The sequence below is a fragment of the Hyla sarda genome, chromosome 1 (assembly GCF_029499605.1).
Source record: "Hyla sarda isolate aHylSar1 chromosome 1, aHylSar1.hap1, whole genome shotgun sequence".
In the NCBI taxonomy this organism is placed as follows: Eukaryota; Metazoa; Chordata; class Amphibia; order Anura; family Hylidae; genus Hyla; species Hyla sarda.
In genome coordinates, this window is record NC_079189.1 from 108,717,014 (window position 1) to 108,730,413 (window position 13,400).

The 13,400-nt window shown below is 43.6% G+C and overlaps 2 protein-coding genes across 3 annotated transcripts in view; one reads left to right on the forward strand and one right to left on the reverse strand.

Annotated features, from left to right (window-relative positions):
- UFSP2 (UFM1 specific peptidase 2) overlaps positions 1 to 9,178 on the forward strand; it is a 66,873-nt gene extending 57,695 nt beyond the window's left edge. For both annotated transcript variants that reach the window (XM_056559840.1, XM_056559843.1), the window contains exons 10-12: positions 2,837 to 2,913; positions 4,133 to 4,257; positions 7,609 to 9,178. In XM_056559840.1, coding sequence (XP_056415815.1) covers positions 2,837 to 2,913; positions 4,133 to 4,257; positions 7,609 to 7,695 — 289 coding nt within the window. In that variant the 3' untranslated portion in view covers positions 7,696 to 9,178. The remainder of the gene's footprint in view (positions 1 to 2,836; positions 2,914 to 4,132; positions 4,258 to 7,608) is intronic.
- On the reverse strand, positions 9,069 to 13,113 carry ANKRD37 (ankyrin repeat domain 37). The gene is made up of 5 exons (XM_056559886.1): positions 12,908 to 13,113; positions 12,619 to 12,771; positions 10,631 to 10,722; positions 10,306 to 10,517; positions 9,069 to 9,207 (listed from the first exon to the last, which is right to left on the reverse strand). The coding sequence occupies exons 1-5, from the start codon at positions 12,929 to 12,931 to the stop codon at positions 9,197 to 9,199; spliced, it is 492 nt and encodes a 163-aa protein (XP_056415861.1). The 5' UTR covers positions 12,932 to 13,113; the 3' UTR covers positions 9,069 to 9,196.
- Between the last annotated feature and the right edge of the window lie 287 nt (positions 13,114 to 13,400).

Genomic DNA, 13,400 nt, shown 5'->3' on the forward strand with positions numbered 1-13,400 from the left:
AGAGATCACTGTATTTAGTTGGCTGAGAAATATCCGGATACAGTTGTTGCAAAATTTCAGCTGTGAGAATAATTCTGTACATTTCCAGCCTCTGGATATAAACATGACTCACAGCAGAGAGGAATATATAGTATACAAAGTATAAATTCAGTATACAGAAAACTAGAAAGCCCTTTCAGGTAGGCCAGATACCTGCACATTCTTAGAGCATCAGATTCATTGACTGATGCAAACTATGGCCATATACACATACTCCTTAACAGGTATGTAGTTAGTTGGACGATAAGGATTATGGGAGGATTAATTTTAAACCTGTGCAGAGGAACAGAGAATAGAGAATTAGATAGCATCTTTCATTTTGAAAAATAAAACAAGCACTCTGGTTGCTGTAGGTAACTGCACTACTTTTCCTCTACACCTACAGTCATGGCCGTAAATGTTGGCACCCCTGAAATTTTTCTAGAAAATGAAGTATTTCTCACAGAAAAGGATTGCAGTGACACATGTTTTGCTATACACATGTTTATTCCCTTTGTGTGTATTGAAACTAAACCAAAAAGGGAGGAAAAAAGCTAATTGGACATATTGGCCAACATTTATCATTGTCTTTAGACTGGTTTTTTTGTGTCTAGAAAAGGCGCAAAAAAAGGCACAAGCAGGGTTTATTTGCGCCTTTTGGTTTACACATTTCTGCTGATTTTGAGTTGCAATCCCCTGATTTTAGCAATTCACATGATATGGAAGGGTTTTTATGAGCTGCGCCTTTTTGTGAAAAGGTGCAAAAAAGGCGCAAAGCCCTTGAAAAGTCTCTAAAACTACACCAGCCCAGATTTAGCTTAGCTTTTTGGTGTATGTGAAGAGAAAAATTTCAGAAAATGTTTACCTGCACAAAATTTATCAAATGCTCTGTGACCATTTAATAAATCTGGTGCTCCTACACATTACCAGCACACACAAAAAAAGGTGTAGAAAAATGCTTCACTTACACCTACAATGATAAATGCCAGCCAATGTCACACCAAACTCCAAAAATGGATTGGACAAAATTATTGGCACCCTTAAATTTGGTTGCATACCCTTTGGAAAAAAATAACTGAAATAAGTCGCTTCCTATAACCATCAATAAGCTTCTTACACCTCTCAGCCGGAATGTTGGACCACTCTTCCTTTGCAAACTGCTCCAGGTCTCTTATTGGAAGGGCCTTTTCCCAACAGCAATTTTAATATCTCTCCACAGGTGTTCAATGGGATTTAGATCTGGACTCATTGATTGCCACTTCAGAACTCTCCAGCGCTTTGTTGCCATCCATTTCTGAGTGCTTTTTGACATATGTTTGGGGTCATTGTCCTGCTGGAAAACCCAAGATCTCGGACGCAAACCCAGCTTTCTGACACTGGGCTGTACAGTGCGACCCAAAATCCGTTGGGCTCCCAGTGCCAGAGGCAGCAAAACAACCCCAAAACATAATTGAACCTCCACCATATTTCACTGTAGGTTCTGTGTTCTTATCTTTGTATGCCTCATTCCGTTTTCAGTAAACAGTAGAATGATGTGCTTTACCAAAAAGCTCTATATCTTGGTCTCATCTGTCCACAATGTTTTCCCAGAAGGATTTTGACTTAAAGTTCAGTTTGGCAAAATGTAGTTTTGCTTTTTTATGTCTCTGTGTCAGCAGTGGGGTCCTCCTACCATAGCGTTTCATTTCATTTAAATGTCGACGGATAGTTCGCGCTGACACTGCTCCCTGAGCCTGCAGGACAGCTTTAATATCTTTGGAACTTGTTTGGGGCTGCTTATCTACCATTCAGACTATACTGCGTTGACACCTTTCATAAATTTTTCTCTTCCATCAACGCCCCGGAGATTACCTACAGTGCCATGAGTTACAAACTTCTTGAAAATGTTGCACACCATGGACAAAGGCAAATCTAGATCTCTGGAGATGGACTTGTAACCTTGAGATTGTTGATATTTTTCCACAATTTTGGTTCTCAAGTCCACAGACAGTTCTCTTCTTTCTGTTGTCCATGCTTAGTGTGGCACACACAGACACACAATGCAAAGACTAAGTGAACTTCTCTCCTTTTTTTTATCTGCTCTCAGGTGTGATTTTTATATTGCCCACACCTGTTACTTGCCCCAGGTGAGTTAAAAGGAGCATCACATGCTTGAAACAATCTTATTTATCCACAAATTGGAAAGGGTGCCAGTAATTTTGTCCAGCCCATGTTTTTGGAGTTTGATGTGACATTATGTCCAATTTGCTTTTTTTCTCCCTTTTTTGGTTTAGTTCCAATACACACAAAGAGAATAAACATGTGTATAGCAAAACATGTGTTACTGCAATCCTTTTCTGTGAGAAATACTTCATTTTCTCGAAAAATTTCAGGGGTGCCAACATTTACGGCCATGACTGTATATAGGTACAGCCTGCATTGGTCACTTCGCTTGACAGTTCTCTTTAAGTTGGTCATATGAGAACCATCAGACATCAGTCTTTTGTTGTACAGGTAATAGCTCAGCTAAATAACAAGGAGCTAGATTTTAAGATTGGAGTTGTGTCTGGCACCTTTTAAATATGGAGATGAGCCAGGCAAGCATGTAAATAAGAGGATAATAATTTTTAGAGAACAACTATTCATGTTCAGGTTAAATCTTAACAGAAGATAATAGGATACAGTTTAGTGTGACATATATTTAATAATATACTTTTCTGTTCAACTATAACATGACACATAAGTACTTGTAAACCAATGGTCATAAAATTAATTAGCAGATGACCGGTTTTTCCCCATAATTATTACTGGTGCCAGTGACCATATTTTGCCTTCACAGCCAGGGTACAGAACTGGAATCCAGAGGGAGGGATCTTGTTACTCACTTCCAGACAGAAGGAACGCCAGTGATGATTGGTAAGTGTATATAGTGACATGAGTAAAGCAGTAGAAGTGTTGTTGGTACCTTAATGGGGTACTCCGCCCCTAGACATCTTATCCCCTATCCAAAGGATAGGGGATAAGATGTCAGATCGCCGGGGTCCCGCTGCTGGGGACCCCGGGGATCGCTGCTGCAGTACCCCGCTATCATTACTGCGCAGAGCAAAATCGCTCTGCACATAATGACGGGAAATACAGGGGCCGGAGCATCGTTACGTCACGGCTCCGCCCCTCGTGACATCACGGCCTGCCCCCATCAATACAAGTCTATGGGAGGGGGCGTGGTGACCACCACGCCCCCTGCCATAGACTTTCATTAAGGGGACGGGCCGTGATGTCATGAGGGGCGGAGCCATGATGTCACGCTGCTCTGGCCCCTGTATCGCTCGTCATTACGCACAGAGCGAACTCGCTCTGCGCAGTAATTATGGCGGGGTGCTGCAGCAGCGATCCCCGGGGTCCCCAGCAGCGGGACCGCGGCGATCTAACATCTTATCCCCTATCCAAAATAAGATGCCAGGGGCGGAGTAACCCTTTAAAGGGAATCTGTCAGTTGTAGTTGTTGCTAAGAGCTGTAGACACCATTGGGCAGCTGCAATAAACTGTATCTTTCTGTACTGATGGTGGCTACCAGACTTAAGAAATCACCTTTATATTTCTCAGCTAAGTGTCAAGGTGGTCGAACAGAGCTGCTCAAGTGACAAAGCCTTGCATGCCTCCTTAGGGGGGCTTGAAGATGAGAACAAGCAAGGATGTTTGCCAGGCTTTGCCACTTGAGCAGTTTGTCATCACCCCCTTATGATGTTTGCGGTCCATCTGTACATCCTGACGTGCCGGCGTCCCGTGATCTCGGCAATCTGCGCAGGGAACGCCAGCACGTCAGGACGTACAGATGGATCGCAAACAGCATCAGGGGGGATGGCTTGTGAGGAAATACAAGAAATAGCCAAGCACCCTGATAGCAGCTGCCACCTCGAGCCGCAAAGAATTGTGAGACAAACGTCATCAGGACCTGAAAGGAAACGCTAGACCTGGGGGGGACCATATAATGAAGAAAAAGAAGAAGATCCACGGCAGAGCCAGAGCGCTATAGCAAGTAAATGTACAACTAGCATAATTATTCATAATGGGCAGGATAGTTAAGTTAGTTAACCCCGGAATACCCCTTTTTAACACCCGCCTTTGTTTTTCTCAGGGGGAGGAGTATTGGCACATACAATTCTTGGAGTAAACTGGAGTGAGACAACAGGAGAAATTAAATTCTTAATTTTAGATCCACATTACAAAGGAGCTGAAGATCTACAAACCATTGTGGAAAAGGTATGGTTCAAGATGTATGATGATTGTCAGTTTATAGTTCAGTATATAAAGTTGTTTGAAATTGGAATCTGGGACCCTTTCCTATATTTTCTATTATGATCAGTCCTCCACTGGCACCTATATATAAAGAGCATGGGACAGTCTAACTATTATAGTACCAGCCCTAACTGGAAAAAGCACCTTTCATGCAGTAAGTGCAATTTGTGCTTATTGTACCAGCCATATTTACCCATGTTTTCTTTATTGGACAGTTTGCAGTATTCCACTAGAACATGCTTACTAGAGCAAGATTAAAGGGGTACTCCGGTGGAAAACAATTTTTTAAATCAACTGGTGCCAGGAAAGTTAAACAGATTTGTAAATTCTATTAAAAATTCTTTACCCTTCCAGTACTTTTTAGTACTTCTGCTGACACCTGATGCCCGTATCAGGAACTGTTCAGAGCAGGAGAAAATCCCCATTACAAACCTATGCTGTTCTGGACAGTTCCAGACACGGACAGAGGTGTCAGCAGAGAGCACTGTGGACAAGACAAAAAAAGAAATTCAAAAAGAGAAGAATTTCCTCTGTAGCATACAGCCGCTAAAAACTACTGGAAGAGTAAAGATTTTTTAATAGAAGTCATTTACAAATCTGTTTAACTTTCTGGCACCAGTTGATTTAAAAAAAAAAGTGTTTTCCATCGGAGAACCCCTTTAAAGTCCCTCACAACTGACAGACTGTCAATGCAGTCCTTCTGAAAACACGAAACAGCAGTGACATGCAAACAATCCCTAGACAGGAGACACTGCAATGACCAGCTGATCATTGCAGGATGATTTTGCTGGGGTATACCAGGACCAGACAGGCATTTTACCCTGCTGCGGACCTTTCAGATAACTACTAAATGGCTTCCGTAAGTTTAACACAGTGGGAGCTATTCTTACAGAGCAGCTCTTTGTTCTCGTTTATGACATCATTTTTTTCAGGATGTAACCTCTCTTAACCCCTTAAGGACTCAGCCCATTTTGGCCTTAAGGACTCAGACAATTTAATTTTTACGTTTTCATTTTTTCCTCCTCGCCTTCTAAAAATCATAACTCTTTTATATTTTCATCCACAGACTAGTATGAGGGCTTGTTTTTTGCACGACAAGTTGTCCTTTGTAATGACATCACTCATTATATCATAAAATGTATGGCGCAACCAAAAAACACTATTTTTGTGGGGAAATTAAAACGAAAAACGCAATTTTGCTAATTTTGGAAGGTTTTGTTTTCACGCCGTACAATTTATGGTAAAAACGACGTGTGCTTTATTCTGAGGGTCAATACGATTAAAATGATACCCATTATTATATACTTTTATATTATTGTTGCGCTTAAAAAAAATCAAACTTTTTAACCAAATTAGTACGTTTATAATCCCTTTATTTTGATGACCTAACTTTTTATTTTTCCGTATAAGTGGCGGTATGGGGGCTCATTTTTTGCGCCATGATCTGTACTTTTTTTTGATACCACATTTGCATATAAAAAACTTAATACATTTTTTATAATTTTTTTTTTAATAAAATGTATTAAAAAAGTAGGAATTTTGGACTTTTTTTATTTTTTTTCGTTCACGCCGTTCACCGTACGGGATCATTAACATTTTATTAATAGTTCGGACATTTACGCACGCGACGATACCAAATATGTCTATAAAAAATTTTTTTTACGCTTTTTGGGGGTAAAATAGGAAAAAACGGACGTTTTACTTTTTTATTGGGGGAGGGGATTTTTCACTTTTTTTTTACTTTTACATTTTTTTACATTTTTTTTTACACTTGAATAGTCCCCATAGGGGACTATTCATAGCAATACCATGATTGCTAATACTGATCTGTTCTATGTATAGGACATAGAACAGATCAGTATTATCGGTCATCTCCTGCTCTGGTCTGCTCGATCACAGACCAGAGCAGGAGACGCCGGGAGCCGCACGGAGGAAGGAGAGGGGACCTCCGTGCGGCGTTATGAATGATCGGATCCCCGCAGCAGTGCTGCGGGCGATCCGATCGTTCATTTAAATCGCGAACTGCCGCAGATGCCGGGATCTGTATTGATCCCGGCACCTGAGGGGTTAATGGCGGACGCCCGCGAGATCGCGGGCGTCGGCCATTGCCGGCGGGTCCCTGGCTGCGATCAGCCGCGCATGACACGGGCATCGCTCCGATGCCCGCGGTTATGCTTAGGACGTAAATGTACGTCCTGGTGCGTTAAATACCACCTCACCAGGACGTACATTTACGTCCTGCGTCCTTAAGGGGTTAAAGGGGTTCTCCGGCGCTTAGATATCTTATCCCCTATCCAAAGGATAGGGAATAAGATGCCTGATCGCGGGAGTCCCGCTGCTCTGGACCCCCATGATCTTGCACTTGGCACCCCGTTTGTAATCAGTCCCCGGAACGTGTTCGCTCCGGGTCTGATTACCAGCGACCACAGGGCCGACGACGTGTGACGTCACGCCTCCACCCCCGTGTGACCTCACGCTCCGCCTCTTTATGAAAGTCTATGGGACGGGGCGTGACAGCTATCACTCCCTCTCCCGTAGGCTTGCATTGAGGGGCGGAGCGTGACGTCACACGGGGGAGGAGGCGTGACGTCACACGTCGTCGGCCCTGTGGTCGCTGGTAATCAGATCCCCGGAGCGAACACGTTCCGGGGACTGATTACAAACTGGGTGCCGCGTGCAAGATCACGGGAGTCCCCAGCAGTGGGACCCCCGCGATCAGGCATCTTATCCCCTATCCTTTGGATAGGGGATAAGATGTCTAAGCACCAGAGTACCCCTTTAAGGTATTATGAGACAGATGCAACCCACAACTTTACCCACCTATTATACTATATAAATAAAATAAATTTGAAAAACTGAGTGACCCAATTTTAAGTCAATGGGATAATTGCAGGATTTGAGTCCCAACAGAAAAGATTAGTGACAACTAAAATGATATATGGAACTTATTTTTAGTTTATGGGTACATGCACGCGCAACAGGGCTGGTGGTTCACCTCTGCTGTTGAGGGTGACAGATTACTTTTAAGGCCGTGTTTCCCAACCAGGGTGCCTCCAGGCTAAGGCTGTCCGGGCATGCTGGGAGTTGTAGTTTTGCATCAGCTGGAGGCACTCTGCTTGGGAAACACTGCTTTAAGGGTTTGTTCATACACACTGTGGATCTGCAACTGATTTTAGACTTTGATTTGTTTTAGTGCAGAAACACTGTACATTTTCTGCAGCAGGTCTGCAGTGTGTGAACATACCCTTGAGGTATTTTTTTTAATCTATATGCTGTGAAGAAGCTGATTTTCTTTTATTTTTTTTTTCCCCAAAGGGATGGTGTGGATGGAAGGGAACAGATTTCTGGACTGCAGACGCTTACTATAATCTCTGTTTACCGCAGCGACCTGTGGTCTTTTAATGATGAACTGTTTGTTTCTTAGCTTATTTTAAATGATTTTGTTATCTACATTTTTGATGCGGCGCTGCAAGATAAAGACTGGAAGGGGGATTCCATATTCAGTATAACATTTATTCATTGTATAAGAAAAAGTTAGACCACGCATTATTAATTTGTAAGCAGATGCTATAATGTATAAGATCTCTGCTTGTGATCAGCAGTCTTCAGTGGTTACTTCCAGAGGATGTCAAACTATCCAGGTCATGTGATCACACAGAAGTATGGCTTGTACAGTTCTGTCCAGAAACACAGGGGTATCATCACATGACCAGGAAAGCAGAGATATTAATTATATATTGCTACAATCCAGAAACCACCTTGAATTGCATTAAAGGGGTATTTTAACATTAAAAAAAAAAAGTACTGCTGGTTTTGTCTAATAGGAAAAAAAAAAATTTATATATAAAATTACTAATCTATCCCTGGTCCCCCCACAGCTGTCTTCTTCCAAGATGAGAGCTCAGTGCAAAACCTGCCTGCTTAGCCAATTGCTTGTGATTTACTTGTGTGTGCATAGAAGTAGCACAGCAGTGGTTGCGAATTTATGAAGTGCAAATTTACGATAGCACTTTTAACCAGTCTCCCAAAATGTTGCAACTGTGACTTTGCTGCATTACGGAAGTATGGGGCTTCAGTGATTGTGATGTCATGCCCCCCTCCATTCAGGTCTATGGGAGGGGGTGTGACTGCTAGTACTGATGACTGGGGTGCAGCGGCAGAGATAATCAGTATTCTGGACATGTTATCCCCTAGCCAGAGGATAAAGTGTCTAGCGGCAGAATACCCCTTTAACGAACTTGTCTACTTCTAAGGTACTTTGCTATTTATGAAGAATGTACACCTCTTTGATAAATGTGAGGTAAGTACCCATGACGTACGCCTAGGCAAATGGGGGGGGAGAAAAAAAAGCTTTAAACAGTGATATATTCCCGCGTGTGACCAAAGGGATGTTCAGGTCAGGACACAAGTGCACCTCTTATGTGATCTGGCCTTAGACTGGTTTGACATGTGCTGTTCTGATGGCAAAACTAGGAATGGATTACAACAAAAATTATACATCTGTCCACCAAAACAGCTTGTGAAAGTACCCTTACCCTACTGTCCAATAGGGACCCTAAATGCTATTTTGTTGGCAAGTGTTAAGTCAAACAATATTGGGCATGTCAGAATTTTTGCTTTATTGTCTACTGTACCATGCTTGAGCTAGTTTTGTTAATTCAGAGATTAAACAAACACCAAAAACTTCTGCATATATATATTTTTTTTTATTTAAAAAACAAAATGTAGAAAAACTATGAAAACCACTATAGCAAGGGGAGGAAAGCCGTCCATCTATAACATCCTGTGTGATGCCTCCTGCCAGCAGAGGCTGTAGTGTAATCCAGCTTAATGTAAACCAGTAGGTTAGAGCTCCTCATAGAAGCATATTAACTCCAAGAACATATGGAAATCTTGTGTCAGTCTACAATAAACCTGTAAAAAAAAGAGATAAATTTCTGTCATTACTTGTGGATCAGATCTGCTTTTTCGTTATTAAAAGGGGCACCCCACTCGGAAAAAGATTTTAAATCAACTGGTTCCAGAAGGTTAAACAGATTTGTAAATTACTTCTAATTAAAAATTCTTCCAGTACTTATCAGTTGCTGTATACTACAGAGGAAGTTTTCTTTTTGGATTTCCTTTGTCTGACCACAGTGCTCTCTGCTGACTCTTCTGTTTAGGAACTGCCCAGACTAGGAGCAAATCCTCATAAGCAAACCTGTCCTGCTCTGGACAGTTTCTAAAATAGGCAGGTGTCAGCATAGAGCACTGTGGTCAGACTGAAAATAAATTCAAAAAGAACTTCCTGTAGAGCATACAGCAGCTGATAAGTACTAGAAGGATTAAGATTTTGAAGTCATTTACAAATCTGTTTAACTTTCTGCCACCAGTTGATTTTAAAAAAAAACAGCGGTCCTCCAGATGTTGCAAAACTACAACACCCAGCATGCCCGGACAGCCAACGGCTGTCCGGGCATGCTGGGTGTTGTAGTTTTGCAACATCTGGAGGTCCCCAGGTTGTAGACCACTGTCCTATACTTTGCACGGATTCCTCAACATACGATGGTTTCAACAAACGATGGTCTGTTTGGAACGGATTACCATCGTATGTTGAGGGACCACTGTACATATAAAATTCTAGGGGAGAACCCCTTTAATGGAGATCACTGTAATAGTATTAGTACTCTATACCCTTTAGCATCTTCCAGGTCTAAAACACCCATAACACCAATGGTTCAACTAAATCTAATTTACCTTTGTAGAACTACACGTCTTCATCTCTCTAAAGCAGTGTTTCCCAACCAGTGTGCCTCCAGCTGTTGCAAAACTACAACTCCCGGCATGCTGGGTGTTGTAGTTTTGCAACAGCTGGAGGCACACTGGTTGGGAAACCCTGTTCTACAGCAGTTATATAAAGACAAGCCATTTTTTTTAATGGCATTTCAGCTCCCTCTATTATATATTATAGTACCTTTGTCTATTTTATTACTTCAGCCGCCTAAATGTAATCTAAAAACCAGTCCTACTCACCATCTGACCGTCTCCTCTTCCCATAAGCAGCAGATACATTGCACAGTCCTCTCTTGGTACCGGCTGTTGTGTCCTTAAAGTCCTGCATGGAGGAGTGCGCTCTGGAGAATATATCTTGTGTGTGTTTCACAGCTTCCAGGTATCTAGCACATTCCTCAAAACCACCGGACAGCGCCAGAGCTTCAGCGGTGAATCCTTCCTTATTACAAACACTGCAGCGCAAGAAAAATTATATATAAATAAATGCTCCTTTCACGTTGGTAAGACCACTCTCTATAGACAACTTAGGCCATGAACAGATCAGGCAATACACATAAAGACTTACTCCAGTCTGGCGTCACGAGCCACAAGAACGCTGAGGCACTCCAGACTGCCACAACGGGCCGCTTTGTGAATCAGGGTTTCTCCAAAGAGATCCTAGAAGAAAATAGCAATAAATGATAACTAAGGCTGCACGATATGGGGAAAATGTGCGATTATGGGCCTAAATATTGTGATTTTGATATGCGATGCAAAATAAATCCCCCCATTAGGGGGGCTCCCATGTCACATTTTGTACTGCAGCAATACACTGGGTTTCCCGGACGGTTTTTAAATCTTCCACGGGATCAGGGAAACCTAGTGTGATTGCACCCAAAAAAAGACCTTTCCCCATCAGCCAATCACTGGCTTGACAAGTGACACCGCTGTGGCCAGTGATTGGCTGAAAAGGGAAAGGTCCTACTGCTTGTATGGAGATGAGACATTGGACCGCAAGGAGACTAGACATTGGACTGCAGGAACCGGGAGTAGGTTTTTTCTCTCCTTGTGCCCTTTTACTTAGCTCAGCGGTTTTCCTACCAGAGTGCCTCCAGCTGTTGTGAAACTACTACTTGGTTGTCCGGGCATGCTGGGAGTTTGTTTTGCAACAACTGGAGGCGCCCTGGTTGGGAAACACTGACTTAGTATTTAAATTAGTTTTTACCTGCTCTGGCCGCCCCTGCCTGCTGCACATGGGAGCTGGTCCGAGCAGATAGTCACATGTTTTCCCGGGGTCTGTATTGCTATATCCCAAAAAGCAAAAGTTGCAATTTGATTGCTTTTGCGATATATCATGCAGCCCTATTAACTATGATGAAAAGCCTAAAACCCAAGTCTACTATATAATAAAGCTTTCCTAGAAATAATGTACATTACGTTCATGTAACTTAAAGGGGTAGTCCAGTGAAATGAAAGTTTTAGACACTGGTTCCCTATCCACAGGATCACAGGGGGTATGACCGCTGGGACCCTCAGTGATCTCCTGTGCAGAGGTCTGACTACTGCATCCCTGGCGTGCTCTGACTGCCCGCTCAGCCAATCACCAGCTTAGGCGGGACATTGCTGTGGTCGGTGATTGGTGTAGCAGCCAGTAACTTGTGTACATCCAGGAAGGTGGGGGCTAGAGCTTGCCGCCGAGGATGCTTAAAGGGGTACTCTAACTTGCTGGAACCAGTTGACTTAAGAGTCAAAACAGATTTGTAAATGACTCCTATTTAAAAAAAAAAAAGCTTAACCCTTCCAGTACTTAGCTGTTGTATTCAGAGTTTATTTTCTGTCCGACAGCTCTGTCCATGTCAGGAACTGTCCAGAGCAGGAGCGGTTTGCTATGGGGATTTGCTCCTACTCTGGACAGTTCCTGACATGGACAGTGGTGTCAGCAGAGAGCACTGTGGTCAGACACAAGAACTTCCTGTGAAGCATACAGCAGCTAAGTACTGGAAGTACTTTAATAGAAGTAATTTACAAGTGTTAAACTTCCTGGCACTGGTGTTCTGCCTTCATTATAATGGAGATAGGGGCACTACACTAGATCTGCACACACAGGTCAATGCCTGATGGTCTCTACTGACTACAATGTGTCTGTTGGCTGCAGTGTATGACAATTAGTACAACTGGGAGTTGTTTTGCAACAGCTGGGGGCCACAGTTTAGGGACCACTGCTCTAGTTGTTGCATAACCACATCTTTCAGCACAGCCTGGCTGTTTGGATATTCTGGGAGTTGTAGTTTTGAAACAGCTGGAGGTCCACAGTTTAGGGATCACTGCTCTAGCAGTTGCATAACTTCCAGCACAGCCTTCGGCTGTTGGTGCATGCTGGGAGTTGTAGTATTGCAACAGCTAGAGCTGTGGTCTCCAAACTGTGCCAGAAGCCTGCCAGACCCCATTAAAGCTGTTCGCATCTGGTGTGTAATGTTCTGTAATGGAGCAGGACAACATAATAAACCGTACAGGTGTGAACTGAGCCTAAACACGTTGTATCAGTCACCATAGGGGAGAGGTGTGACCACCTACCTGCTGGTTGATGTCCACTCCTGTCTGCAGCTGCCAGAGGAGGAAGAAGGCCTGTCCCCCGTGTGCTGCCAGGTGTGCGGGTGTCTGCCCTAGGTCATCCCCCGGGGAGTTCACTGCTCCCCCGCACTCCATTAGCGTGCTCAGGCTGTAGAGCTGATAGAGAAGTGTACGGTTAGTGACAATGCGCGCATATATATATGTATGTATGTGTGTATATATATATGTATGTATGTGTGTATATATATATGTATGTGTATATCAGTCATGTAATGCCGCCTGCAGCCCTCACCTCGTCTCCCTGCTGCTGCAGCATCTTCTCCTCACAGTGATCTGACGCCTCCGCTCTCTACTCTTCTAGATCCAGAGCCTGCCCATGCCACGCCCCCCGGCACGTATTCAAACAAGCTGCACGTGGAGCGCTAACACCTGAAGTCCACACCCACTCCCGAGCTGATTGGATAACGCTGTCACAGTCCCGATTTAGGCGGCAGCTGATTGGTTGGCGGGGGATGGCGGGGGATGGCGGGCTCCTCCCCTCCTGAGTGGCTGTGCTGGGCCTCTTGGCTGACATGCGAGCTGCTGTGAGGCGGCACGTAGGCTGTGTGCGGCTGTCAGGGGAGGGGGATGGGAGCTGACATGCAGGATGCTGGGGAAAGCACGTATGACGAGGAAGTGCAGTGAGGAGGAACAAAGAGCCGCAGCCTTCAAGTGTTCTCGGGAGGGAGGATTCTCCAGTACTCCTGTCACGTCTACATCAGGATGGGCTCATCCCAATATAATAT